This window comes from Morone saxatilis, unplaced genomic scaffold (assembly GCF_004916995.1).
Source record: "Morone saxatilis isolate NCDOM2014 unplaced genomic scaffold, NCSU_SB_2.0 Contig18, whole genome shotgun sequence".
Taxonomy (NCBI): domain Eukaryota; kingdom Metazoa; phylum Chordata; class Actinopteri; family Moronidae; genus Morone; species Morone saxatilis.
In genome coordinates, this window is record NW_023339740.1 from 5,274,464 (window position 1) to 5,302,429 (window position 27,966).

The following is a 27,966-nucleotide window of genomic DNA, read 5'->3' on the forward strand; positions in this document are numbered from 1 at the left end:
CTGTATATTCTTGTAGTATTTCCTGTCTCTTATTGTTCCCCTTCCTTCCCGCAGGTAGAGTCACCGTGGACTATCAGAAAGCTCAGCGGGACTCTCTGCTGGCTGGAGGTGAGCCAGTTATTACACAACAAAATTAGATTTAGAACTCCAGAGAATGATTTACTCTCACATGCTTACTTACTTGTTTATTTAATGGGGACAGTGCACTTAATTAAACATTATTTTAAATGTGCCAGAGCGCTAATTAAAGACTAGCCAGGAGGCACATTTTTATCTGCCATCCCTGATCAGATGTCCACTGACTCTTCGCCTGCAGTGCTTTTACGTTGCTTAAACAGTGGAAGTGCTGGAATTAGCAGGCTCGCTTTTGTGCCTTTTGTGGCTCTAGAAGGAGCTGTATGAAAGCTGATAAATTGCCTCGAGTGATGTCACTTGAGTCAGCGACAGTTGGGGCTGAAGACTACAAGTTTGAAAATGAAAAATATCTGGAGGTGTGGAGTACAAAGAAGTGAGATTACCAGACCTCTGTAGTCTGCTTCTCACCTCTGCTTGAGGCTAGCTGCTTGAGGCTAGCAGCTTGAGGCTACATTAGCCACTAGCTACTCCGCAGTTGAGTTGCATTGTGGGCTATGTAGGTGTCTTTTACAAGTTTTACAAGGAAGAAGAAAGATGTGGAATAAAAAAATGATATTTGTGGTTGTGCTGCATTGATTTAGATAAAAAGTTCCCTTTTATTTCATGCTGCACTGTGTGGATCCGTTTCTGTTCCCCCCTGCTCATATCTCTACTTTGGACTTAGGAGTTTGTCTACTTTATTCTGCCATTATTTTCTGCAGTTTGTATTTTAGACAATCAGACAAGCTTTATAAAAACACTGAAGTGTGAATCTTAAAATAACAATGTGAATATGACTAAGAATGTCATAACAAGAAACAGAAGCTCAGCTCTTTTATTATCCTCTTGTAACCCTTTAGACTTGTGGTTGCCTCTGATCACGGCTCAGCATCCATTGAACAAACTTGTTTTGACTGGCGTGTAGGCTGGATGTGTTATAGTGATTAGAGAGGTGAATATCGGTGTCTTTCACACATACACACATGGTTTCCCTCTAAATATGCTGACAGTTGCATCAGTGATTTGAAGACACATTATAGACAGGAGCTGATTTTTAAGAAACTCCCATCACTGACTCTGTAAAATAATGTCCACGCTCTATCCATGTCACTAACATGGGCCTTCAGTGTGAACTACAGGGAGTTAATTGTTAGACCTGGGTTCTGTACAACAGCAGTAACAGGTGTTCCCAATTCAAAGAGCAAATGATAGGGTGTGTGTGCGGTCTGTCTGCTCACAATCGCCACCAGACAATCAGTTGTGTGTGTGGTGTGCGTGAACGGCATCAGAAATAGGAGTTTGCTGATGTTGTCGATGTTGTGTTCAGTTTTGTTTTTATGCCTCTGTGCCGCCGCTGTTTTAAAGTCCGTCCATCCCATACATTTGTCCGTTCGTCTCATTCTTATGTATGCGAGTAGTAAAGTTTCTCACTGGAATCATGCATGTCATCATAGTGATAAAAATACACTTACCTATACCTATACTATACCTTTTTATTAAATTTCTTCAGTCTTCACATTATATATTATGAGTCTTGACTGGTTGGCAGAGGCATTTTACTGCGTGGTGGTAATTCTAGCTGTTTTTTAGATGACTGCACAAGTATAAAATAGTGATATAATCTTTTAAGATAAAATCACAGGTTTGTTCTTCAGTGTAACCATACATACAGATCAATTTTGACTGTTCATACCAAGAAGCAGCTTCTCTTAGTAATTCAGATAACTTTGCTGAGTAAAACCTGAAGTAGGTTGGTTTCATGTCAGCCCTTGTTCTAGATTTGAGGAGGTTTCACATTTTACTCAGCAAAGTTCAGATCGAGATTACTCTGGAAAGGGGCTTCTTGGAACAGGGCCCTGAACTGTGAGAATATATTGACACACAAAATGAATAATCACTGGGAGATTTGGCTTCTTAACATTTCTGAGATATAGTATATTTACAGGTGTAGTTTTGTCAAAGAGTGTGGTTCTTCTGTCCTTGCTGCATCGCTGTGGTGTTTCTCCACTTTAGGCGGTTTAGTTTAGAGCTCAGATTGTAGAGCAAGCCATGCATTTGCAGGAAGTGGTAAAGGAAGCGGTAGCCCCTAATCACCACATTGTGGCAAATAAGACTTCAGAGCTCTGTATGTATCCACATACACCCAGATTACACGTAGATCTAGTTGCTATAAACTGTGGATCACACTCCCAGAATGCATCTCATGCAAAGCTGAATTTGTAGTGGAAGCAAGGGGTAAATGGGAGGCCCACCGCAGATACCCATGGCACATGTTTATTTCACATGTTGATGGCACCCTCGCATGACTAGAAGGATGTACCACACATGATCGGGCTGCATCCTGCTATTCCCACAGTGACTGTGTTTCACTTAGTGACTTACTGACTAGGAGACTGCTCCCTTACAGTCACTATGTTTATGTTCATTCACTCACTGTGATACAGAGTAACATAAGATTGTGGCAGGTAGAAAGTTTTCAGTAGAGATGGTTTTTCTAGATTTGTGTGACGAAAAGGGGGAAGACTGCTGAGTCTTACTTCAACTTCCTTAACAACATCTTCATTATCATCAATCTCAGCAGGCATCAAATACACAAGCAGCCAATCACAGTTCTTGTAGTTTTTCTCATTCTGTATTTCCATTTTATTTTTTTCTTTAAACAATTGCCTCAATTTTACTGATCATAGAAACACAGAGCTCTTGGATGATTCAGTCATACAGGTTCATGGTATGGCCATCAGTTTGAATTATTTTACTTTGTTTTTTTAGGAATCAGTTGACCTCAAAATGAAAAGTGTGACTGACTGTGATTGTGTTTTCATTTTTCTCAACACTGATGCTTAGCTTCCATTTGCCATTAGCACGTAACAAAATGTTGAATTAATTGATTGAAATGTTTCTTGCCAAAATGCACCTTAAGAGTCACACTTAAGGTCTAACTCAAAATGTACCTTCGTCTTTTTTACCAAAGAAGCAGATATTTTCCGTCACATTGTCTGTCACATTTGTGAGTAGGTGCACATCGGCCAACAAGTACTGTCAATCATGCTTAAATCTCAACTGACTGACAACCCAGGCGTGGTGCTCAATATGGACCTCTGCTGTACTTTATTCTGTTATTGTTGGTGCTCAAGATGGTTGTCATCGGCAGTTCTTTCATGCTTTCAGTGACAACAGTTGTGCACGAACACATACATCTGCTGACACAGATGAGGCTATTCAATAGACGATCCTTCATTAATGTTAGGGACACATTTGAGCTCACACTAGTGTGTCCCAGAGCACCTACAAGTATTTGTTGAGTGATAGCATCCCAGAGTGTCCTCATTACGTGTCAGGCACACATGGTCGCCACTGATCAAATCACCAGAGACGCTTTTGGTTGCTAATTATAAACAAGCCGAAGAGGCTGCTTGGAGGAGTTTGGTTTCCTACACCGTGGCCACAGTTTGAGAGGTAGTACTGTTTCCTGTTGTGGTGACAGTGGAGTAAGGAACAGTCTTCACCTGCCTGGCATCCCTTTACTGCTCGTCAGTCAGTCAGCAGAGCTGTCAGCTCCTATTGACAGGCCAACTCGCTCAATGCCTGTCTACCCCTCCTCCTCGTCCTCCTCGTCCTCCTCCTCCTCCTCTTCCCTTCACCTTGTGCTCTACAATAGATTCTTCTCTGTCTTTGACTGCCTGTCTGTCTGTGTGTCACAGCTGAAATCAGCTCTGCTCCCTCACTCCATTCTCCCTCTCCGCTATCTCTCTTTTATGTTCTCGCTGTCTCGCGGTCTCGCCTCGCTTCTGCCTAACATTCTCCTTCCCCCTACCACCTTATCCCACCGCCATCCCCTCTCCCCCTCCTCCTTCCATCTGCTGCATGTTTACTTGTCCTCAGTCGACTGCGCTGGTGTGACTGTGAGTCCCCCCCTCCGCAGCAGCAGACCTTATTTACACTCCTGCTAAACAAGCCCAAGGGAGAGCATGATCCCTGATGACACGCACTTCCAAGCTCGCAACACATCCTTAACAAGCCACAAAGAAAAGAAAAGAAAGAAAACGCGGGATAAAAATCTCTGTTTCTGTCTCCAGGCTGTGTGTCCATTAGTGCAGAGAAAATCTGAGAGCGAAGGCTGTGATTAAAGAGAAGCAGCAATTAACAGGCCAGGGTTGCAGAGGTGTTTAAGAGTTGTGAGCCCCTGTTTTGCCAGCTCTATAAATGAGGAGTTGTTAGGAGTAATTAGCGAACCAGCAACTGCAATGCACACCAATGGGGGCCAGTCTTCAACCTAAGGAAAACGGGGAAGAATCATTCCTGTGTGGAAATATGTGGCTGAACCAAGCCTTTTATGGCTGCAGTTATTTTCATTATCGGTTAATTTGGTCCAAAATATCAAAAAATTGTGAACAATGTCAATTACTGTTTCGCCTAAGGTGAAACCTCAACGGTCTTCTTTTGTCCACAAACCATAGAGGAGTAAAGAAACCATACACCTCACACACAAACTCAAAATGTTTAATCACTCAACAATTATCAAAGTAGTTGGCGATTAATTAAATAGTTGACAACAGACTGATCAGCTAATTGTTGCAGCTCTTGTGTCAGTTTCCCTTTCCTTCTCTTATTGAATAAAAACATTTTTTGTGTTGGATAGCTTTCTGAGTTGTCCGTTCTCGTGTTTTTCAGACGTACAGCTCTGTGCAAGACGTTCTGGTGTCATTTGGACGGAGGGTTTTGTGCTACCCCCTCTACAGACACTTTGCCATGGTCTCTGCGGCTGTTCGTGACACAGCTAAGATTTTGCAGTCAGGTGAGTCTCCTAGAAGCGCTACAACACCAACCCCGCACACACACATTGTTGAGATTAAGCTGCTAATAAAAAGACAACCAGCATTCTTTCATGGTAGGCTGCCGGACAGACCCAGAGTTTGGAGAAAGTGGTTCATGAGCACACTGCGACGTTGTGTTTGAAAGTCAAATTCCACCAGCTAAGCAAGAGTGGCCCGACTCCCACCTCCTCAGGGAGCGAAATGCGGATTAGCTGAAAACGGACTGTTGACTTTCATATCTCAAAGCTCAGAGTAATCTTTAAATCAAAAGCCCCCGCAGACAGATGAAACTCTGCAGTGTAAACACATGCAGGATGTGTGAGGGCTACGATTATCCAGCTTGTGATGATTTTAACGGTGGTAAATGACAGCAAATTAAAGGCCTTTTAAGCTCCAGATTAGCATTTCTGCGCCTCATTAAGTAGGAAAATGAGTTGATCAGGAAAGCCAGGGAAACAGAAGTTGGAGCCGCTCCTTTCTCTCACCTTCTTTCTCTTTCCTCCGAAACCCTTTTTCTGCCATAATAAAGTTTCTCATGTTCATCTGGAGCCTGGAAATAGTTTCAGTGCTTATGACAGCTCATACAACATCATAATTTGGCTCTTCTTTGTCCAAAAACAGCCAACTGATATGTTTATGTATGCTGTCAGTTTATTAAGGAGAAAGGCTAATTATTTCACTATTATTTTTTATAATGTTCACGACTCATAACCTTCATTATTTGCAAGCATTAGGGAAGTATGAGTAATAAGGCTTTTCCTTAATGAACTGTAACACTGCAGTAATTTGGCCTGGCGTGTGTCTGAGGGTGTGTTTCCTCTCGGCATTACTTTACACACTAATTAATTTGTCAGGATAAAGCAAATGGAAATGCACGCTCCATGTTTGAGGCACTTCATTTAAGTGGCTGTGAAAGCAAACATTCATAGGTATTAGCAAAACAAACCCATTAATGGCAGCGCACAGGTTAGGGTCTCGGAGGAAATGTTATCCGGGGGTAAATATTTGAACAGCCCTCTGGCAGCATGGCGAGTATTCTCAAGGAGCTCCTCCACCTGCCTCCTAAGTGGCTGTAACTAAGAGCTACTGGGCAGGTACAGAAGAGCAGAGGGGGGCCTGGAGTCAGGAAGTGTGGAGGAGGACCTCTGGGTCTTGCCGCTGTCACGATTGGACTGACAGGACAAGACAAGAAATGTCAGATGTGGTCCTCTGTTACAGATCCATCCAGCATGCTTCCCTCTGCTGTCATTCATTCAGGCACATTTTAGGCTGGTCATGGCATTTCTTCAGGAAATCTGAGTGCGAGGGCAGGGAAAGTTTGGGAATTTAATCTATGGGAGTCAAGCACTCTGACCTAGTTATTGCAAATGAACTTAGAGTATTTTACAACCAGGGCAGGGTGTGAACACTTTAGATTCAGGGTAGTGATGGTGTTTTATTGGATGTGATGCATGGATTGTGTGTGTATGTGTGACAGAGGAAAAAAAGGAAAAGACTGAACGAGAGCAGGGTGACTGTAGGGTCTTAAAAAGTCTTAAATTCGTAATTTTAGCCCTTAAAATGTCTTAAAATATTTCAACTATAATTTTGACAGGTCTTACAAATTGGTTGGATTAATGAAGTACGTGTTTACATGTTACATTTTTCAATTCGCTTTTAAATGTGTTTCTGAGAAATATTTGTGTTGATCATGCTGTCATATGAACATAAAATATATCTTAAATTGGATTCATAATGCACGAGAAAAAGTCTTAAAATGTCTTAAATTGAACCTGTTGAACCCTGCAGAAAACCTGGAGAGGCAAAGTATAAAAGGAGATTCTGATAATATATGCTACAATATGTCCATTTATTTTAACTACGTGTTCTAAAATGCTTCACATTAGACCAGACACTGGATGAAGATGTGCCTCTCCCACCTTTCAAGCACATTGTCATCAGTGGTAAAATCAGACAAACACAGAACTCTTCCTGCTGCTTTTTCTGACTTCTGAAAGCTACCTCTGTTCTTGCTCTCAGAAGCTGAAAAGCGAGAGGGGAGAATATATTACTCACCTGAATCAAAAACCTTTAGCTCTCACATGTCTGGAAAGTACAAGTAAGGGAGATCCCCTATTCCTTATATTACTTATTTTATCAATGAAAACCTCAACCCAGGCAGTAAGGCAGTCTTTAGTCATTAAACCAATAAGAATATAGTCTGCATCATCACATTTGTCTTTTTGCAGATGATGTACTTTTATTTTTGTCCGAGGTGCAGCAGTCCTATTATTCGGGAGATTTTGAAAAAGTGTAACTTCCTTTTAAGTTACAAACTCAACTGGACAGAATCTGTGTGATGCTGGTATATACCACAATATTCCAGTCATTTCTCATTTTAAATATATATTCCTTTTTAGAAAACACTGTGAGAAAGAATTCTGCTCAAATAACGAATGCTGTTCAAACTGATGTGGGTAGCAGAGGCAGGATTCCAATCATTAAAATTAATGTTCTACCTAGAAAAGATTTTTACAGTTCCATCTTATCTTTGTCTCTTCCAACAAAGTACTGGGAACATTTACATAAAATAATCTCTCAGTTCATATGGAAATGCAGACATCTCAAAATGAAATCGTAATGTGATACAAATTCCAAGTTGGATGATCTTTAATGTTATACTGTATACTATATACATACTGTCAGTATCATTTTTGATTATATTATGAATTCTTAAACCACAAATATGATTATACCTATACAAATGTGTTGGAATAAAGCAAGGAATAGAGAGAAAAAATTGTCATTTTCACTTTGCTGCCTCTGCTGTTTTTGGAATCTCTACATTTTTGTCTAGACACAGCAGGCTTTGTTTTTGGTCCCCTTCACACCCACCACTACATCTATGCAAGCCTGCTCATTCAGCAGCCATGAAAGAATTTGGATTCTTCTTCACTCATTGGACCTTCACTTGCCTAATTAATACACCTTGCTCACGTCTCACTAAGAATATCAGCGTTCAGCTGGTGCAGGGAGAAACCTTTCCTCTGATTTTCTACAAACCACTCATAAATCTTCCTTGTGAAAAAGAAGCCAGATCTTGGAAGCCAGTATATTTTTGCCTTACATGATCCAAGTTCTGAATTTGAGGGCAGAGTTCCCTGCATACGATCCCATGCTTAAATGAGAACCAAATGTTTGTTTAAGGTTTTCCCCACTGCGAGTGCGCTGTTTATTTTGATTGGGTTGGAATGTCTCTGGACAATGCCAACCAGCTCCGCAGAGGTGAAGAGGAGCATTTTCTCTTGCCCTCAGTGGATTGTTGGCCACATCATAAGGCTATTTATATGCCTGATTGGAAGGAGAAATGCTGTGGCAGTTTGGCTTGTTGTATACTTCAGGGAAACGTAATTTGTCAGAATAACAAATGGCGATTCAGCTGATGCATTTGTGGTGCTGAAAGCTGCAGCATGCTCGCTAAAGTGATCTCAAAACGTATTTCCAAAGTGCGGGTGTCAACCATAAACCATGTCATATGCACCGTAACAAAAAGCCCCCACTATTTAATAGATAAACATTTTTGATAGTTTACATACTTTGGGTGGCAGATGATTTGTTTAAATTATGATTAAGCTCAAATCTTAATTGTAATTAATTGCATACTGCATCACATGCTGACAGATAGCACAGGGAATCCTGCACACACAAAATCCACATTAACTTGAGACAAAGTTGAAATGGAATAAAGATTAGTGAAAAGACAAGTACATGTATATATGCATTAAAACTATGTAGTGTTGTATACTTTTGGTGGGTGTAAACAAAACTATAATCTGCACTGTGCGTTTAAGTTGTTAAGGCATCAGTTCGCCCCAGTCCCCAAAGAGCACATATTTCCTCACTAGCATGTATGTGGGATCTAACTATGCAGAGAGTTGCGGTTTTATGTGCCAAGGTTTTGAGATATTCATCTCGATTTCTGCTGCCTCTGCCCCAATTCCATCGAGGTGAATTGAATTTGGTTTGTGGTGCTCAGAGCAAAAACAATGGAGTTTCATAAACCACACAAATACATCTTCATTGGCAGAAGACATTTGCATTCAGCCTGAGGGTTGGGGAACAAGCTCAAGCTGTTTTTGTTTTTTAGACTGTAATTATTGGCGTTAACAGCACCACGAGTAATTAGTGCTAGTCAAAGTCACGAGTCCCAATCAAGCTTAAGCCCAGTAGTATAACATTTGTATAGCTGGGCCATTTCCAAAGTTTTGCAATGGCTAATTCAAACAGCAGGCTCCACCAGTAGCTCTGTCCATATTTCAGACCACATACGTATTCTAAGCAGATTTTGAGTCTGTAGTGTGTTCACACTAGAGTGGCAAAATTAAAGCAGTGTTATTCACAAAAAACAGACTACTAGCCTAGAAAGCTTTGACAGCTTGATACTCTCCATTTAAGACCGGACAGGGTTTATAGAAAATGATTTTCTTGAGCGTTTTATAGCTTCAAGCTGTGTAGTTAAGTGACCAGTTTTGGAAAAAACACTCTAGTTTATTACCTTGCTGGATTGAATCATTGATGTCAGGGCTTCAGGTTTGTCAGATCGAAAGCAAAATTAATTCAGATTAGGACTATAATGATGATGCACAATAGCTGAATGGGCAGACTTGAATAGCTGTCAAGTGGGAAATCATCAAAAACATTCATTGCTATTTTTTGACAGATCAAGGCAAACACATTTCTGACAGAAAGTCTGAGCAGAGCCACCATTAAATTGACAGAATGAATGCCAAAAATAGAGTTCTCTTCTTTGACTCTTTTGTCTCAGTTGAACCACTTCTTAACCAGGAACTCTTCTTAAACCGTATGGATCAAATTACTCTGCAGCTCGCTGGGATTTTCCTCTGATCCTGTACCTTGGCTTTTATGTATGGAACAATGACTGCAAGCCTTTAGATGCATGCTGTGTCTGCCAGCAGCTGGAGTGCATTGTCATCCTTAATACTGAGCGCGAATATAACACTGTTTTTCCATTTGCCTGCCACGGTCTGTTCGTGTGCCCAGGGAAAGCCTGCGTCCTCAAATGCCTGCTGGATATTCACAAAGTCTTCAGAGAGAACGACCCGGCCTACATACTGAACGATCTGTACATCACAGATTACTGCATCTGGATCCAGAGAGTAAAGTAAGTTCACCAACACACACTCATAAACCCATGCACACACGCCTCAGAGACCTTCATCTTCAGAGAATTACCTTTAGATCCAAGGGAAGTGCCACTCAAGCCCCTGTGATGCATCAGTGCTTTAGAGGAGAGGATTGGACGAGTCATTTGTCACAGCAGGGCCAGTTGAATGACCAAGCCAGCGAGAGACGCAATCTCCCTCGTCTCCATTATCCTGTGTCAAAAGTACCATCAGTGAGTCTTAAAAGAGCCAGCTGCACTCGGCGGATTCACTCTGCATGACACTTTTTAAGAGCGCACACGTGTGTGCTGAGGCTCCTCATATCTTCTGTGGGTGTAGCCCTCCACTTTAGCAGCACAAGCCAATCATGCAAAACCTGCACCTTTTCTCCAAATGATATATGTTTGATGGGTCTCTCCTCCTCCTCGTACATATTTTGCAATTACTTACACATTTCAAATGTGAGCCTGCGAGCACATTACTCAGTAATGAGCTCTGTTTTACTCTTGGCCAGAGTTCAGCCAAGTGGTGTGCTCGTCTGGAAAAAGCCCAGTTGAAAAATGTGTGCCTGATGTTGTAGGCTCGGCGCCCAGATGCAGACACGATAAAAGGTCTGCAGAGATTTAGCGCCCCCCCTCCCCCTCCCCATGCACATCCACACCCCCACATACATTCTCACTTCTACATTTTTCCAGCAGAAGTCTTGAATTCTGCTCTTAAAAATGCTATGGACGCTGGTGATCTTAATGGGTGTGAAAATCAATAGCTCTGTTGAGGTTGGTGGGATCTCTTTTTCTAAGAGACCAGAGAGAAGACACACTTTTAAAGGCTTTCTATCTTACTCTGTAAGCACATAGGGCTCCTGCAGCTCTGTCAACTCACTGAAAAACTCAATCAGTCTTGTCTCAGCTGAGAAGCACCAGAGCAGTGCCTCCCTCGCACTCCCTACTCCTCCTCTCTTTTCCTCCGCTGTACATTGGAACTAAATGTCAGCTTGACCTAACATGCTGACTCTTACTACGTCCTGCATCGATCATTTAATGGATTAGTCCTTGCTCTCGTAGGACTGACCTGCGATTGAGTTGTTTCCTTTTTCTGTTTGCTTTTTTTCTGTCAATAAAAAAATCAAGTTTACAGTTGTTTTAGCTTCTCGTGTAAGTTGCCATGTTGTAAAAAAGACATTCGGAGTAGTAAAACCACTTCTATTTCCTCCTACCACAACCAGTAGGAGTGTAATGTTAAAAGGAGCTTACAGTCCAAATGCAAAGCAACACAGGGAATTCTAGTCCTGCAGTTTCCACAGACCAGCCCTCGTTATCATACATGCCGTCTGTTGTGGCAGCCCTTTTGTGTTGTCTGACAGGTTTGATGACAGATCGTGTAGGCATTGTTTTCTTCAGTGCGAGATACTCCCCCGTGCGGGGTTTGTCATCCTTCGCTAAGTGAGTCGTCTCTGGGAGCCGAGCGGTAAGATGAGATGTAATCTATACCCCCTGGTGCTGTCCCTGTATCTTGTCACTTCTCCCAGTCGACGAGGCAGACGCGATCAGCTGCGCATGATGGACACACAGATTAATGGATGTTTGCTGGCTGGAGGGTTGATTTATTTAATCTCTTCGCTGTCCCACGTGCATTTCTGCTCCTAAAGTTCATCTGACTGCCGAGACATCAGTCTCAAATTTACTACCTCGTAAAGACTTCACTGTGATTTAAGCGACAGGGCAGGCGCTCCCCTTTACTCTCACACACACAGTCAGGGCAAAAACGTGCACATTGAAATCTAAAGTGTAACCTCAAAATAAATACACATTGTCTAAGTGATGTGGAACTTTATTTTTTCGCCGCCGTGGTCACCATCCCAGAATTTAATGCACACTTCTTTTGTGTTTAAAGCCTCACACACCCATCCAATCCTAATTATCTCCAATTGTTAGCCCAGAGTATTATTCCAAATGGAGCAGCAACCTCTCCAGTCCATTAGTTTCAGGGTATGCTTTTGAAGGTCCTCAGATGCCAAAGCCCCTGCAGAGCTGCTGGACTGCAGAGAAAAAGCGAGTCGCCTCACTTTTCTCTCTCTTTGTCGTCTTTCCCTTTATCAAAAAGCTTGGAGAGAGGCCAACGTAGATTCACGGCAGCCAGCACAGACAAAGCCTATAAGCCTGGTGTTGTGTTACATTGCCTCAGTTAAATCAGAAGGGCTACAACTTCCTCTTCCAGCGCTGGCTCACGTGCAACCAACCACCCACCCACCCTTATTAATTGGGTCAATTAGATTCCAGCAGGAAAAAAAAACATGGCAGCGTACTAGTGATGTGCTCCAGGGTTCGTCTGAGAGGAGGGGAGTGAGGTGAGATTCATGTTTCCATATGAAGTCATTAGTGGAAAGGAAAAAATTGCTTGTGCGTGTTTTTTTTACTTTTGTGGAGTGAATTTGTGACTTGTCTATAAGATGTGTGAATTGTACAATCACACATTGATCCAGAGACTGGAAAATTGACAAGAAATGGTTTTGGGACAAGCCAAGCCAAGCCTCGCACCATAACAACTGAATGGACCGACTCAATTGTAAAAGGGAAGTGTGAAGTGAGCAGGGTGTTGTTTTCACTCAAAGAAATAAAGTGTGCCGCACTGCATGAAAATTACAGAGCAAACTGTCAAAAATGAAGTTCTAGACTTCTTTCTGAGACCGTCCCTTTTACATACTCTCTTCCTCCCTCGTCCCATTCGTCCTCGGCATTGTGTGCATGACAGTGGTCGTTAGGGAGAGTCGGCATCTCTGACAGCAGCTCCCCCGCAGGGAAAAGCATCTGCAGCTCAAACAACTGGGAACGTCTCAGGGCAGCGAGGTCAAGCATGGGGGTCAGCGTGTCAGCTAAGACCTGCAGTCAAACGCCCTGGAAGTGCACTTGGGCATGGTGGCGTGGTGTTAATACCCATCCCCCCCGTAGAGCATGGCTGGTCAGTTCACCTCAGTACACCTCTCTTTGTGATTATAAAGCACAAAGCTCTTATTATCCAGATTTTCCCATCGGCTACTTAATGTGATAGGTGTTTTCATTTTACTTGAACTCAGGGGCTTTTCCCGGAGAATTAAAATTAGGTGTTGCAGGATGTTTCTGTAGTTTGACGCTCCTTGCGTGGAAGAAAAAGAGGATTGTCTGGTAGCCGAGCCTGGCAGCTTCCTGGTGTCCCCCCTCAACCACACAGCTGATGTTACAACCAGATGTTTGCTGGGAAGGACCACCAGGCAGCGTCACGCAACTGTCAAACGCCCGTCCTGAAGCCTTTGAAACAGATAATGGAGCTGCTCTATCTGATGTTAGCCTCAGCACTGAAGGAGATCCTAGAGGCCCCGCTGGGGAGAACAAAGACACAAATGTCTCCCAGCTAACAGGGATAAGTAGTACAGATTTCCTCCCAGCAGGTGGCCACTCCAGCGTTTTGTCTTGAGTACACAGGCTCATCTTAAACACAGACTTTGCATAATTTCCTCTATCCGTGTTTGGAGTGCCCACTCTAGTTATTACAATCGATTATAGCGTAGGGATTTTTTTCTGTCTTGTCAGCCTCAAAGGGCTGTGCATCCAAACGGATGCTAATTCATTAATTCCTCGTCATTTCTGCTGCTTTCCGAGATATAAATAACAGATATATTAACAGTTGAATACAACGCAGACAGACTGAATAACTATTAATACAATTTCTCAGGGATTACATCAATCAAAATGTGTAAAAGTAGTAAAGAACTTAAGATAGTTTGTTGTAAAGATCCCAACAATACATCCTATCCATCCAATAGTTGTTAAGATATTGGACCAAAGTGGTGGGCTGTTCATGTGAGATTGTCATCACCACTAGCAAAGCTAAAAAACTGTGCGCTTGTACAAGTACGTAGAGTCAGGAAGTCAGCAAAACCCAGTTGACATTTACAGAGGCAGTGGCTAACAATTTGAGTAGCTGGCCAGGTTTTCTGATCCACAGTGTGTAAAACTGGGGGATATCTGTCAAAGTGACAATGACATCAAAATGTCTTACCTGACAGTCAACAGATATATTTATATCAGTGTTTGTGCAGTCCAACATGTCTTTCATAGGCAGCTATAAGTCTGAACTCGTTTCTCATTTCTAGAATCAAAGTGGCATCCAGTGCCTCGGACCGTTCCAGTATTCAGTCACACTGACGGATCACATCTCCCAGTGTCTCAGCTTTTATCCCCCTCAGCTAGTGAATGATGCATTTTGCGAGGTACACTGAGGAAATCTGGTGCTCATATTACACAGATTTATGCATCTGAAGACAAGCTTTATCTGAGATGTTTTGAAGAGCACAGACATGCTGAATGAGTTGCCCTTTCAACGAACACGGGCCTGATGAAAGAAATGTCAGATTGTAATTTAGCTCGGCTCTTTTCACAGACTCCGACGCCACACATACACACACCCACACACATACACTCTCTCTTCCCATTCTCATCCAAAGACTTTGGCAGATGGAGGCGTCTTTGTCTCTGCAGAAGTTCCAACCTTGAAAAAGCCACCCCCTCCTCAGTTTAATGAAGGCCACAACAGCGGTGTAGTAATGACTGGATTGTGTACAACATTATCCCTCCCCCTCCTGGACTGAGCCTTTGTATTCACCGCAGGCCGAGCTTCTCCCACCACAGAGCAAGGGAGGGGAGAGAAAACAAGCGCGTCTCCCCAATGCTAACTCAATAATGACTTCCCACGGGGGAAAGAGAATACGGGGCAGTCTTTGAAGTGGCTGTGCTGCAGGAGGCTTTTCTGCCCCAGCCTCTCTACAGGAAGCTCTCACATGGGTTTTTATAGAGCCTGGGACCTAAACAGGCTCCATACAGCCTGCACACACTCATCATCATCAGTCGAGGTTAGATTAATGTCTAGATATCCTGTAGTCACTGTGGGAAAACGTTATTTGTCATTGTTAAGAAGGTTGTGCAGGATTTGGGGATCTTAGCTCATGTTGTGCCTGTCTTTATCAATTCTCATACATGGAGACACAAAAGAACTCAGTGTTTTTCACCTCTTTAGACAACCTGTGTGTTGACATGATTGCGTATGGAGATTATAAGCTTTCCTCACATGAGACAGTGTGTCCAGTACTCATCTTTAGTTTGTAGCACACAGATTGATTTGGAAGCTCTGCCAGCATGATGCATTCGTGTGCTACTGTATAAACAGGAAAATCAGCTTCCTATACACAGACATTAAGCAGACTAATTTCCATGATTGAGCGATAGCAGCGTTAGTCGGGCGGTCAACCAAATTCGGTGCAGATATCCACGGTGTCTGTTTCCTGGAGTGCCACCAGGAAGTTGACATTTGAGGTTTTGAGTGAAATGCCTTTGGGATGGCTTGCCATGAAAATTTCATGCTTCCCTCGGGATGGATTGCAATAACTTTTTTGATCCTGCATCTGTTCACTGTCCATTTAGGTCATTGGGTCATATTTTAATTTGTCATGTAGTTTGTTTTATGATCAAATACCTGCTAAACTAATGGCATTCCTATCCCAACCAACATGGACCTAATACCAATTTTCCTCCATATCCTTCATTCTTTTTTGCCAATATGGGCATAAAATAAGTCTTAAATTTCATTAACAATGGTCAAAAGGTCTTTAAAATCCTTGTTTCAAATACCAATGAGACATGAAATAGTCCTGTTATATTATTATAATAGATGAATTTGAAGCCAAAATGCTGCACAGCGGTTTATACAACTGGAAAGTTACCATGGCAGCAATTATTTTATCGTCTTTTGTGCTGATTGTGAGGAAAGCAGTAGAAATAGGTTATGTAAAGTAATCCACCACAAACGTACACTTGCAAAAGATGGCGCCTTGCTGGATGACGTCAATTGCGTTGCAGCAAAAGTTTGCTGGAGTCCTCTGCGTTGGCACCCTCACTGCACCACCAGCGTGGCCCCATTTGAACCCTCACAGAGCTGCTAGTGTGGCTGTAGACTCGTAGTCTAGTTAAAGAATAAGTCTGGCATTATTCTATATTTTTATTAGCGTCAACATATCCAGACAATTAGTCCTTCTCTCAGTACTTTCAGACTTCCCTGTCTGTGGCCTCAAGCCCCTTGGTTCCTGCTGAAGATGGCTTTCAACAAAGGTCAAAAGTATGTATTTCCATAGTTTGAAGAATGCTAAATAATTTCCTAGAACAGCTGGGTACATTTGATAGGATTTAAAGATTTTTTCTTAGCTTGAGAAAGTCGTGCATTTCAGCGGCCCTCACAGCTCCATGACCGAAACCACAGGGGAAGATTTTGAAGAATTTTTCTACATTCTGAGCTGGCAACCTGCCAAAGCATCTTAGGAGGAAAATCGACTTTGGCTGCTGTTTTCAAATTCTGCCACGTTACGACAGAGAAAACTGCCAAAAACATTTTTGGACTAAGGTGCCTGTAAGAAAGACCAGTCTGTCTCTGCACACCTCCCTCCTTCCCCCCCCTCACCCCCAGTCAGTTTATTCCTCTCTGTTTCTCAGTGTACAGAGGAGGATGTGCGTTCATATGATACAGCGCACCATAAGATCTCTTTACACGGTCCCTCCCCTAGCTCTAAAATGAATCCACAGCCTCTACACGCTGCTTCCATAAACACGCTACTCTCCAGAATCGGGAGCTCATTAGGACTGCACGGTAATGAGGAGCCATCGTGGTGCTCAGCAGTGGGTTAATTGGGCCAAAGAGGGCACCGGGAGCCGAGTGTGAAAATGTGAATGGCAGCGGAAGAGTAGTCCCTTCACACACACCCCAGCACAGCTCGCACACTTTATCCCACCCTGAATGGACAACGTCTGAATCGCAGTGACCCGCAGAGGTCACCTTGTAATCACCATGGCAATGGGGGCGGCACACACGCCCTAACGGCACCGGGGGACGAATAGCAACCACTTAAGGTTTTGGCAGCATGGCAGGCATTCCCAGCGTGAATAATGTGCAGGCGGGGGCCTCCCAACAATCTGATGGCTTTACACAAATGGGGCCTTGTAGGAGGACATTCATCAGCAATAAAACACCTTCTCTCTCTTTAAGGAGTCTGTTGTGTCTTCTGTGGCGACACAACTATAAAACTGAAGCTACGGACAGGAACATTGTTTAATGTAGTGCTTTATGAGGGCATTCTCTTAATCTTAATCTTTGGAGACATTCAGCTGTGGGGCTGCAGCTCAGAGGCCATTCTCTCTGTCCAGACTTTTATTGACTGTATTGCAGTCAGACTTTGTGCACAACTGCAGTCTGTTGGGCCTTTCAGGGTTGCCCTGCTTCTATTCTAGAGGGTTTATTCTCACAATGTGCCTGTGTTCTTTCTATTAGTTCCCTCCACAGCCGGATTGTTGGGTAAAATATCCAGTTTAAAGTTCAAATCAGACTATAATGATCTTTTTCTCTCTCTGGCATGCATCGAGTCAGATACTCAGGAATTGTTGGCAGCTCTTGAAATCATTAAAAAAGAGAGCGAAAATGTATTCTTTAGAATATTAAAATCACATCTTGTGTGGTGTGAAAGGTTCTTCCTCATTGTCTCTTCCTCTGCGGACATTGTCTGACTGTTACTGGCCACAGCTTCCTCTCCTCTTGCCCTGTTCGCAGCCTCTAACTGTTTGCTTAGCCTCTCAGAATGCCGAGGCGAAAGCGTGCGCGTGTTTGCGTGTGCGGACCGAGGTGGAGGAGGGAGGGGTCCGCCTCTCTGTAATCCCTCTCAGTCTCTTATCAGCTCTCACAGGGAGAGCAGCGGTGGGGGAGGAGAGGAGCCCAAGCCGCGTGTATCAGCGCTGCTCATCTGCCTACATTATTAAACATCCATATTTCCATATTTCATTGAGCCCCCCGCGCCTTGGCAAATCGCGGTCTACTTAGCATTCAGATGAGAATGGGATATGGTTAATGGGTATTAGATTTGTAGATGGTTATCCTGTGGCTATGTCTTTAGTACGCAGAGCCAGTCCATCAGTCAGTCGTTGTTCCTCTCTCTCTCGGGTACCACTGATGAAGTTGTAGTTGGATTTTTTTCCTCCCTCTTTGCGTAGTGGTACGCCAGGTTTATTGAGGAAAGACAAACTTTTTGCTCTCCTAACTTTCCCACTCTTTTCTCTTCCCAGGTCGAGGAAGATGGCAGCCTTAGGCGCGACGTTGCAAAAAGCCTCCCTGCGGAAAAAAGACTTGGAGCTGGAACTTGAGGAGCTAGAGGAGGCAGCCACAATGGTGGCAGAGGAAGAAGAAGAAGAAGAAGAAGAGGAGCAGGGAGCTTCCAATAGCGCTCCGATATCACATGGTGACAGCAGCAGCAGCAGCAGCAGCAGCAGCAGCGACTCGTCTGATGAGAGCGAGGAATCTGAGGCTGAAGGGCAAGGCTGCACCGAATCCAACGAGGGAGGAGGAGGAGGAGGAGGAGAGATGTGTAAGGACAACCCTCTAGAGCTACAACCCACCTCTCCCATCACCCAGGAGCCCACCAGCACACTCTTCTCAGAGGAGAGGAAAGTGGACACCCTCCCCTCAGCCTCAGCAGGCTCCAGACAGCTGATCCAGGAGCTGGGGGAGCGGGTGGCAGAGGAGCTGAAAATCTCCCAAGACTCCAGCTACGGAGCGGAGAGGGACTGTTCCCAGCCGAGCAGAGCTGCAGCAAAAACTGAAGTAACATCTGGGAGGAACAGCAGTGGGACTCTGTTAGAGCTGAGCCCTCGCAGAAACCCTCTGCTCATCGTCCAAACGCAGGAATGATGATGACGATGAGAGAGACTTTATCTGCTGACAGAGAATGTTGTGGAACCTGAAAGACACTTTTTGAACTGTTAACTCTGTGTAAGTGATGGAAGAAAATGGGTTTGACTATTTGGTTTTAATAATTTAATTTATTTTTAATTTGATGCCTCTTCTTTTTGTAATACCAAGCTATGAGTTGTGTGCTTTAACCCTTCTCTAAACGACCTCATTTCATACAAAGAATGATATTTTGTAAATGTATAAACCTGCTAAGCCTCATTAAAATCCTTATTTCGTATTTATGTTTTTTTAATGAGCATGCTTTTAGTTTTTCTCATTTCATTAGAAGATAGAAGAAGAATTAGAGGCAGCCCTGCTTTCTTATTCTTCTTCTTAGTCTTGCTCTGTATTCAAGCTGCCTACATGCTATATAAATATATTGTTACTGTAAACAAACTGTTTGATTTTTTATAGAAATTATTTCAGCTCTTTTTTTATTATTGAAAGAAATTCAGTTTGTAAAACTATATTTAGACATCTGCTAATAGTGTACAACATCTTTAGTACCCATGTATATTCCCATGCCCATATTAAGAAGAAGAAATTAAGAAATCTGTATGATTCAAGTTGGACTCAAATAAACAAAACAGGGATGCCATTCCAGGAAGCTGACAAACATTTATCATTGTTCATTGTCGTACATCACTCAGCCCAAAGTGCCTGGCAGAGCTACTTTTAGAGAGCTATTCTTTTCCTAATAAATAGTAGGAAAAGCACTAACCCCTTCCTAAAGCCCCAGCATTGATTGAAGTGGAAAAGACTCTGCCGGCACTAAACAGGGCTGCGGAGCACACAGGAGTGATTGATTCATCTGGCATGAATGGAAGAGCGCCGTCAACACAGCTCAATATCATCGGCCGCGTCTAGCAGGCGAGAGAAAACAAACAAGGAAGCACATGTCAGGCAGATAGATGAGGGCTGCGAGCGAGGCAGCGGCGCAGGAGCCGTTTGTTTGAGAGATAAGAGCACCCCAGGGCCCAAGGCAGCAGCGAGATAGAGGAGCAGGAGGGCCAGCAGAGACAAACTGACACTGGCCAGCTCAGGCGTGGAGATACACATACAACGGGGGCAACGATATCCACCTACCCTGCAATAAAATACATTTTAACTTGTGTCCCCTGAGTGGACTCGTGTTGATTACTGTAATTGAGGGAGAAAGATGAGATATAGAAATGACCCAAATTAGCAGAATTTCTCGGGTTTTGTGATCCTAATGGGTCATAACTGGCTGAGGGAAAGATTGATCGAGCACAGCACAGTGTTGCCTCGGGCTTTTTTCAAGGTGAATCTCATCCTGCATGAGTGAAAGCAGCTCAGGAGCCACCGGTGATGATAGCTCCTTAGGTAGGCGGTGTCTGTACTATTGTGTTACCAAGATGGATGGTGTTGTTAAGCGCCTCCCAAGAAGAGACAACCTCCTTGAAACACCCCCATTGGGAGCGAGCGCCATCATTGCTGTGACTGAGATGAGTTGCGCTGTGAAAGTCGGCCCATTTAAAACCCTCCTTGTTCTGGGGACATGAGTCCAGGGACTGCGAGGCCCCCGCAGGCGGTGGCTCCTTCTCCCCACTGGGGTTTCACATTGATTAAGTGACACTGGGCTCTGTTGCCGTTTTTCATTTTAAAGTGGCCTCCATATTCCCCCATTAGTGCAGCCGTCTCTGAGCCTGACCGGGGGATCCGTGGCCAAGCTCGACACTTCAGTAGGTTCTTCTGCAATTAATACCCCTCCCCGACTGACATTTTTCAAGAGCCCGGTTTAATGAAGGCCACTGATAAATTATACAAGGCAGTAATTAATGTGATGTCTATGCTCTATTTTGACTCCGATTTGATAAATCAGACCCTTACTCGTGTAACGTGTGCGCCCTTTGACCCTCAAGGGTCTAAGGAAATGGAGTAATGTGTTCAGGACTCCTGTGGGCCACCGTGGTAATTAGCCCATTAGCAACAGCACACCTCTGATAAGGAAGTCTACTATGGCTTGTGATATATTTGCAATGGATATGCGTAGGCAAACGGCTGCATGTGTAGCATTCACTTACCCAGAGAATGAAAGAGTAAGATCACTAGGGGACAGCTCAAATCATCTCAGACTTCCGCCAGGGCAATAGGCCAGCGTTCCATGATGTGCAAATCTGCAAGCGCAACCACTACGTCTGTATTACAACTGACCGATGTTGCAATGTTAAGGAAAGCGAAAAAATAATGTAATCAGGCCAGTAGTTTTTCTGTAATCCTAGTCTGGTACATAATCCCCCCCATAAAACCACATCACTTTATCACATGATTTAGACCTCAGTTTGTGTATGGTTCAGACTAACAAGATATAATATGTTAGTGAGCTTTTAAGGGGCAGATTTTCGTTTACCGTTGGACAGAGTCAGGTTCCAGCTAAGCTAAGCGAACTGTCTCCTGGCTGTGGCTTCATATTTAATGGCCAGAGTAAGATTGATCTAACCAGAGAAAGCAAGCAAAAGTATGCCTTTAAATCAAGGTGCACCTTCATATGTCCAACATATGGAATGATATCCAGTATGAAATGTAAGTAAAAGCGGGGGCTAATTGCATCTTGCAGACGTGCCTTCATTTTTGAGGATACAACCAAAAAACACTACATAGCTAAATGTAAGTAGTATATGAGAGTTTTTAGACTTAAAATGCCATCAGTTGTATGTATAGAGACAAATTTGGCCATATGAACTAACACACTTATTTAAAATCACTGAGGTTTTATGTCTTTGAGGATTAAGTGAACCATTTGGTCCTTTGATATAAAGAAGCTCTGTGCATTTACTGTGACCTTGCTTGCACTCTGAGTAGGAATTTAAAAATGATCTCACTAATGTGATCACGGGTCCCCTCTCTTGTTTTTTTGTTATAAGTGGGAAAGGCAGCAGCAAGGACAGTGCCGTCACTGCCCCCTCTCCCTGCGACACGCTGCCTCGCCTTGATTGTAATAGAAAACTCAATCTCCTCTCCCGTTCCTGAGAGGCAAAGTGATTCTGGTGCTTGAAAAGATTAATAACCCTCAAGAAGAAATGAATCAGGTGCTCTCCAGGGCCTGACCCCTCCAATGGGCGCGCAAATAGAAACCCTATTCTGCACCTTCTTTCTCTCGTAGCTGTTTCGCCTGGTGCGGCTCGGCTCTCCCTTTTGTGGCCTTCGTACTGTGTCATGTCGCTCCAGGCTTGGCCGGGGAAGAGACGAGGAGCGGCTCCGGTGCTCACAAAAAAGGGAAGCAGGTGGCCGCTCCCCTCAGCTCATTCTTCGGGCTTTGTAGTCAGCCCTCTTGAAATGACTGGCGTATGGTAATGAGGGAACGAGTGCATGGGATGTGTCAGTGTCTCTCAGGCTGACAGTGCTGGCAGGGAGGGATTATCTAAATGGGCTATTTTCATGCTCTTAATCACAAAAGAAACAGTGAAATACCACCCTTTCCGCAGTGTGTGGGAGCGTAGATGTGTGTGGCTGCATGTTGACAGCGTCGGCATCCACTTGTCGTCTGTAGCGTTGCCTGGCTGATTCACTCTAATTGGTGTGAGCAATGTCCGTTAAATCACTCCCTAACTCTCAGTGGACATGTGCTATCAGGCAGCTTAATGTTGCAAATTGCCTCTGCCATGCTAGCGCTGCGTGTGTGTGTGTGTGTGCGAGAAAGCCTCTCATTACAGCACCTTGTTAAGTGCGTTGGGGTTGCAGGGATGCAGAGTCACCTGGAAGAGTAGATGCACATGAGGCTTGACTTCTTCATACTCTGACCTGCGGATATCTAAATGCACATTTTAAACTCTATACACTTCCACTTAGTACATTACAGCGCTACCCCCTGAGGACATGACAGCTGAGATGCTGTACAGCTCATCAAAAAATTTCACACTAGTGAGCAACAGCACATTTCTAATGAGGCTGCTTCCACATTGTGCTGTCTCGAGCCTGTTCTCCTTTTGTCCACAACAGTTGTTCCTTATCTGAGCCAGTCCACGCTCGAGCGTATGTCTCTGCGCTATCCAAAAAAGCTCTGGTCTCGTGTTTGTTTTCATAGCTAAAACAGCTGTCAAACACGATTAATATTTCAGTGAGAGACTGTGCTGGAGGGAACCTCTAAGTGCTAGGGGAGTTGGAAACAACAAACCAACGCTGTTGCTTTCTGGCGTTCTCCCTCTTCGGCTGTGTCTGCTGCATACATTCGCCTCTTTCCTGCTCTGCTTTCATGGAAGTGAGTGGCTCTTTTATGAAAGCAGCGCAGGATGGGAGTCAAAATAAAATGGGTAAAGCTCTCCTGGTTGATGTCAACAAGCTGTTGGTGTATCACTTCATTCTAAGCCGCGGTAGATTTAACAATCATCGTGCTGGTTCTTTGATATTTCCTATTCAGAGGCAGGCCGATCTTCGAGCTTCGTCAGGGGAGAAAGAGGGGAAACCTTTGAGCCCAACCTCGGAGGCAGCGCCTATGTTTGCTCTACCTTGTGTCCACGGGACGGTGCCCTTTAGCCTTCATATGAAGTCCACGTTTCTGCCCCTCTTGGCTCAGAGTAGAGCAGGCTGAGCCTCAGACTAATGATGCCTCACGGATGTTAGTGTGTTACAACCAGACAGTGAACAAAGGTTTTCTCATGCTCGTACTCCCCGAGCGCTCTGCAGACAAGCTCCCCCGACATTACCGACACAGGATCTTGACACAGATAAAAGCTTCTGCTTTCGCGTAAACACAGAAACAAACTCCTCTCCTTCTCTGAATTCGCTCGGTGTCAGTTCTGGTGGTGCTTCCATTGACACGCACTAAGCAAACAAACACACAGACACTCCACCCTGATCGCAGCCGCTGGAGCAACACACAGCTTCATCCTGCCATGTTTCATCTGCAGCACCTCCACGGCTCTCTTCCCAGTTAGGCCACCGCACTTTCTTTAACCTGCTCTTTCTATTTCATGCTCTGTCTCTCACACACACCCCCACCCCACCCTCACACTTGTGGCCTTCTTTCTTATTTCCACCCAGCTTAAATTCACTCTCTTTCCAGATGTCTTTAATGTCGTGTCAGCCAACCCGTCTTTACGTCCCACCAAGTCGTGTAGCATTTCCAGCAACTCTCCTTCTCACCCCTACGCATTTTGCAAAAGTTGGCCTCCGACCATAGTCCTCCCCCCTGGGATGTGTTGCATGAAAGCAGATACCCACACATGTGTCGCTATGCCGATCCTGTCAGCATGTCACGGATCGGCCGCCCGCTGCGATTCAATCGCTGTTCTCTGGCACGGAGAGGTGTAGATTACATCTGCATGGTACAGCGCCGTGCCTCCCAGCTGACACACAGCATCAACGGAGAGGGTAAAAACAAACGGGCTTATGGGGAGAAGAGAGGAAAACCACTGTCAGTGTAGCAAGTCTTTAAAAAGGTGGCTTCCTGCTTACACTTCCTTTCTAGTTTCTTGGAAAGATTTACGCTGCTTCTCATCAAAGGACCAGACTTGAGGCTAATAAAACATTCCAACAGGCATGTTAACAACGGGTAAGAATCAGAAAACGACTAAAGTGTCATTAGGTCTACAGAATGTGGGGCCTCAGCTCTGTCATCGACATCTGCCGTAACGTGACTGGCATCTTTTCCTGACATCAGAGCAATGGAGTATGCATGTTGTATGTTAATGCTGTGTCAAGCGGTGGAAAGAGTGTCAGATCAGATAAGAACTGATAATGTGGAATAAAACTATCTGCAGGCTGGCTGTGAGCTGAGTGACTGCACTTGTAAAGAGAAAGGAAGCTATCGGATAACCAGCGTGCACTTGGTTAACTGTTGATAAGGATCCATTTACTTGTACACAAGCAGGCTGTTGACCTTTGAACCCTGGCAGAGTGGCTGCTTTTACTGACCTTTAGCTGGCTCAAATGGCACGTGATGATTATAGAATACCTGTGCGTGCAGAGTGGAGACTTTGATCTCTGAAGGTGTGCTATCAGATTTAGTTATTTTACAGGTTGTTTGCATGAGTTTAATATGAATATTTTTTGTACTCTTCATTTATTTCTTGTGTAGAGGTTTGCTGTATTTCAGTGTTTGATCATATTTCTCAGTATGTGAAGAAGGCTAAGGCTGCTGATATGAACAAACACTGTCATACACTGTAAAGGCGTCAGTATGCTTCAAACAAATTGCTAATCCCCTCACACCTTCCCAACATCTGAACCGGGAGGGGGGCTGCGCCAGCCAAGATTTGTAACTTTTACAAAACTGACAATTTGACAAGTGTTCCATTTCACCCAGCGAATGTCCAGGTGTTCAGAGGTGATAAGTAAGAAGTGATTTCTTTTCACATGTACTCTTTTCTTCATTCTTCACAACTCTACTTCTGTCACTTTTTGTGTGTACAACCAAGTGCAACATCATGAATGCCTTTGAGGGCGTGTGGGGTTTCTTATCTCCAGTTCTATGATTTTGTGCATCTTGCCGCTCCCTTGCCCCAAAACTTTTCCCATGATGAGACTTTATTCAAGCTAGTTTGTTTGAAGCATACTGAACCCTTAAGTACATACAGACTCACACTGCCTCATACGTCAGTATTGCATACATTGCCTCTCAAAATATTCCTCACCTGACTTCCAATGTCATATTCTGTCTTAAAATCATGGTTCTCTTGAAGAGTTTTGAGCCAGTGAGTTGACATACCCTACCTCCTGTTTCCAAATGATTTTTCCAGAATCAAATGCCAATATCTTGAAACAAAGCAGAATATGGACAATGATTCAACTAAGAAAATTATGCTTGATTCAAGAAATCATGTGCAACAGCTGTGGGTAACCCAAGGAACCTAGGCAATAGACTGAATGAAGGATACATACATTAGTCAGTGAAATCTTGACCAAAAGTGGTCACAGCTAGGAAGGGGTCAAAGTCTTGAGAAAGTCACAAAAACCGAGTAGACCATTCATATCCACCACCAAACATGTGACGCCACCTCATTTACATAGAGGATCCGAAGTTCCTGACTTGTGTCATGAAATTATAACGCAGCCAGCTCAATTTGATGAATGAAGACTTAAAGTTGAAAACTCAAAGTGGACATTTGAGTATTTTGTATAGACTGTTCCCAAATGTCAAGAATGAACTTTATCCTCAAATAACTCTCTTGATCTGAATCAGAAACATGTGCATTTATTTCATACCAGATTTTCTCACTTGAATAACATTAACATTCAGTATCAGATCAAAAGAAAAGACTTGAGATGCATACTTTTGGTAATACATCTGTTTGTGGGGGGGGGGCGGGTTCCGGCAGGCTAAAAGTGTATGTTCCTCTTTAATATATCCCAGCCCTGAGTGTGTAACATTAATGTGCACTAATCTCTCCAACACAAAAATCAATGAGGCATCCGCCCACCCACACAACATTCATCTCTGCGGTTGAGTCGGGAGACTCCAGCCTTCACACATCAGTGGGATGTCAGCATCACTCGTAGATTTACTAGTGTGTCGGCAAACCATGCACACTCACACACCTCCCCTTAGCATGGGGATGACATCAGGACACGCTGCATGTCTCAGCAGTTTTTCCTTGCCCCCGTCGCCAAGTGCTTGATCATGGTGGTACTGTTGGGTCTCTGTAATTGTTATAAGGAGTTCGGTGTGTTAGGACTGGCTTCTTGAAAAGTCTCCTAAAGATAACTCTGTTATGAAATGGTGCTAATACAATAAATGAATGATGGAATGTCCAGTTATGATCTCTATAAAGAGACAACTGGACCTGGTTGTACCGGAATATGTTCATTTGAGACGAAAAGGGTTCAAGTGTAGCTCTATATTATTCAGCAAACAAACTACTTATCTCATAGATTAGAATATGTAGCGCAGAGGGATCATGTTTCTGTTGTTGACAGGAAGTAAAAACACAGTGTGCTGTCCCACCTTACTCACCACAAAATGTATTTAAATGAGGTCATCACGCCATGAATGCACTGATTTTCAGTTTGGATGGTCCGCCTACAGATAGTTTAAAAAGTATTTGTAACATTTAAAAAACTGTTTAACAGATTATCTTTAAAGCATATGTGTATATCATGAACATACCCTAACCAAACCTTAACCAAAGTGGTGTAATATAAGAAAACGGTTGTGGAATCTCAACTAGTAGCCTAAGCTGTTTAAATGTTCCATGATCTATAGACGGAATATCCAAATGTTCTCACATAATGAGTAGCATGAAAAGAATTATTTGAGATTTTGGGAAATACATGTGTTCATTTTCTTGCTGAGAGTTAGGCTAAATATGAAAGATGGTCTCACATCTGTATGCTAAGTTTAATGCTACAGCCAGCAGGTGGTTAGCGTAGCTTAGCATTAGTGGCAACAAACAGTTCCAGCACATAACTCTCCATAAAACCACAGCGTCTTTTTACATTTCATTTTTGGTATGAATTAAACAAGCAAGGTAGAGAATGCTAACTAGTGAGGGACTGGTAGCCTATAGACATATATTTATTTCACCTTGGAAGTTAGCACAGAGACAGGCTAGCAGTTTCCCCCTGCTTCCAATATATAGGCTAAGCTAACTGTCTGACCTCACTGATTTTATTTTACTTTAATGCTGTGTTCATGTCAAGGACCCTGACAACAGCTCAGCTTTCATACTGATGAAACATTCTCTCTCAGTGTCAGAAAAGCTGCAGTAAATAAATCAAAACGTTTATGATTCTCAGTGTTCATCTCAGAGGGAGGGAGAGAGAGATAGAGAATAACATATAGCAGAGAGGCTGGTGCCAACAGCCTCATCCATGGAAATGTACAGCTTGGCAGTCTCACAACCATCCAGCCTGTTGGACGAAGCAGGAATGTGACAGAAGGCATCGTGACAGGCTCTAATCGAGAACAGACCTTGATTCTGGACACCAGTTTCGAGAGAAAATGAGCATCTTGTCATCTTCCAAACTGTGAGATGATGTCTATTTAGAACCTAATAGGGAAAGTATGCTGTGCTTTTGTTAACTTGTCTGCTATTGTTTTGTCTGTTTGGCATCATTGATTCATATTAGCTACATGTTTGTTAATATCTTGTCACTTTAAATCAAGTTAATGAGGACTTAAA

At 43.5% G+C, this 27,966-nt stretch overlaps 1 protein-coding gene across 1 annotated transcript in view; it reads left to right on the forward strand.

Annotated features, from left to right (window-relative positions):
* Window positions 1-19,124, forward strand: part of shq1 (SHQ1, H/ACA ribonucleoprotein assembly factor) — a 29,213-nt gene extending 10,089 nt beyond the window's left edge. The window contains exons 9-12 of the mRNA XM_035662703.1: window positions 55-108; window positions 4,786-4,909; window positions 9,969-10,089; window positions 18,223-19,124. Of these exons, the coding sequence (XP_035518596.1) occupies window positions 55-108; window positions 4,786-4,909; window positions 9,969-10,089; window positions 18,223-18,844 (921 nt within the window). The 3' untranslated portion in view covers window positions 18,845-19,124. The remainder of the gene's footprint in view (window positions 1-54; window positions 109-4,785; window positions 4,910-9,968; window positions 10,090-18,222) is intronic.
* The last annotated feature ends 8,842 nt before the right edge of the window (window positions 19,125-27,966 follow it).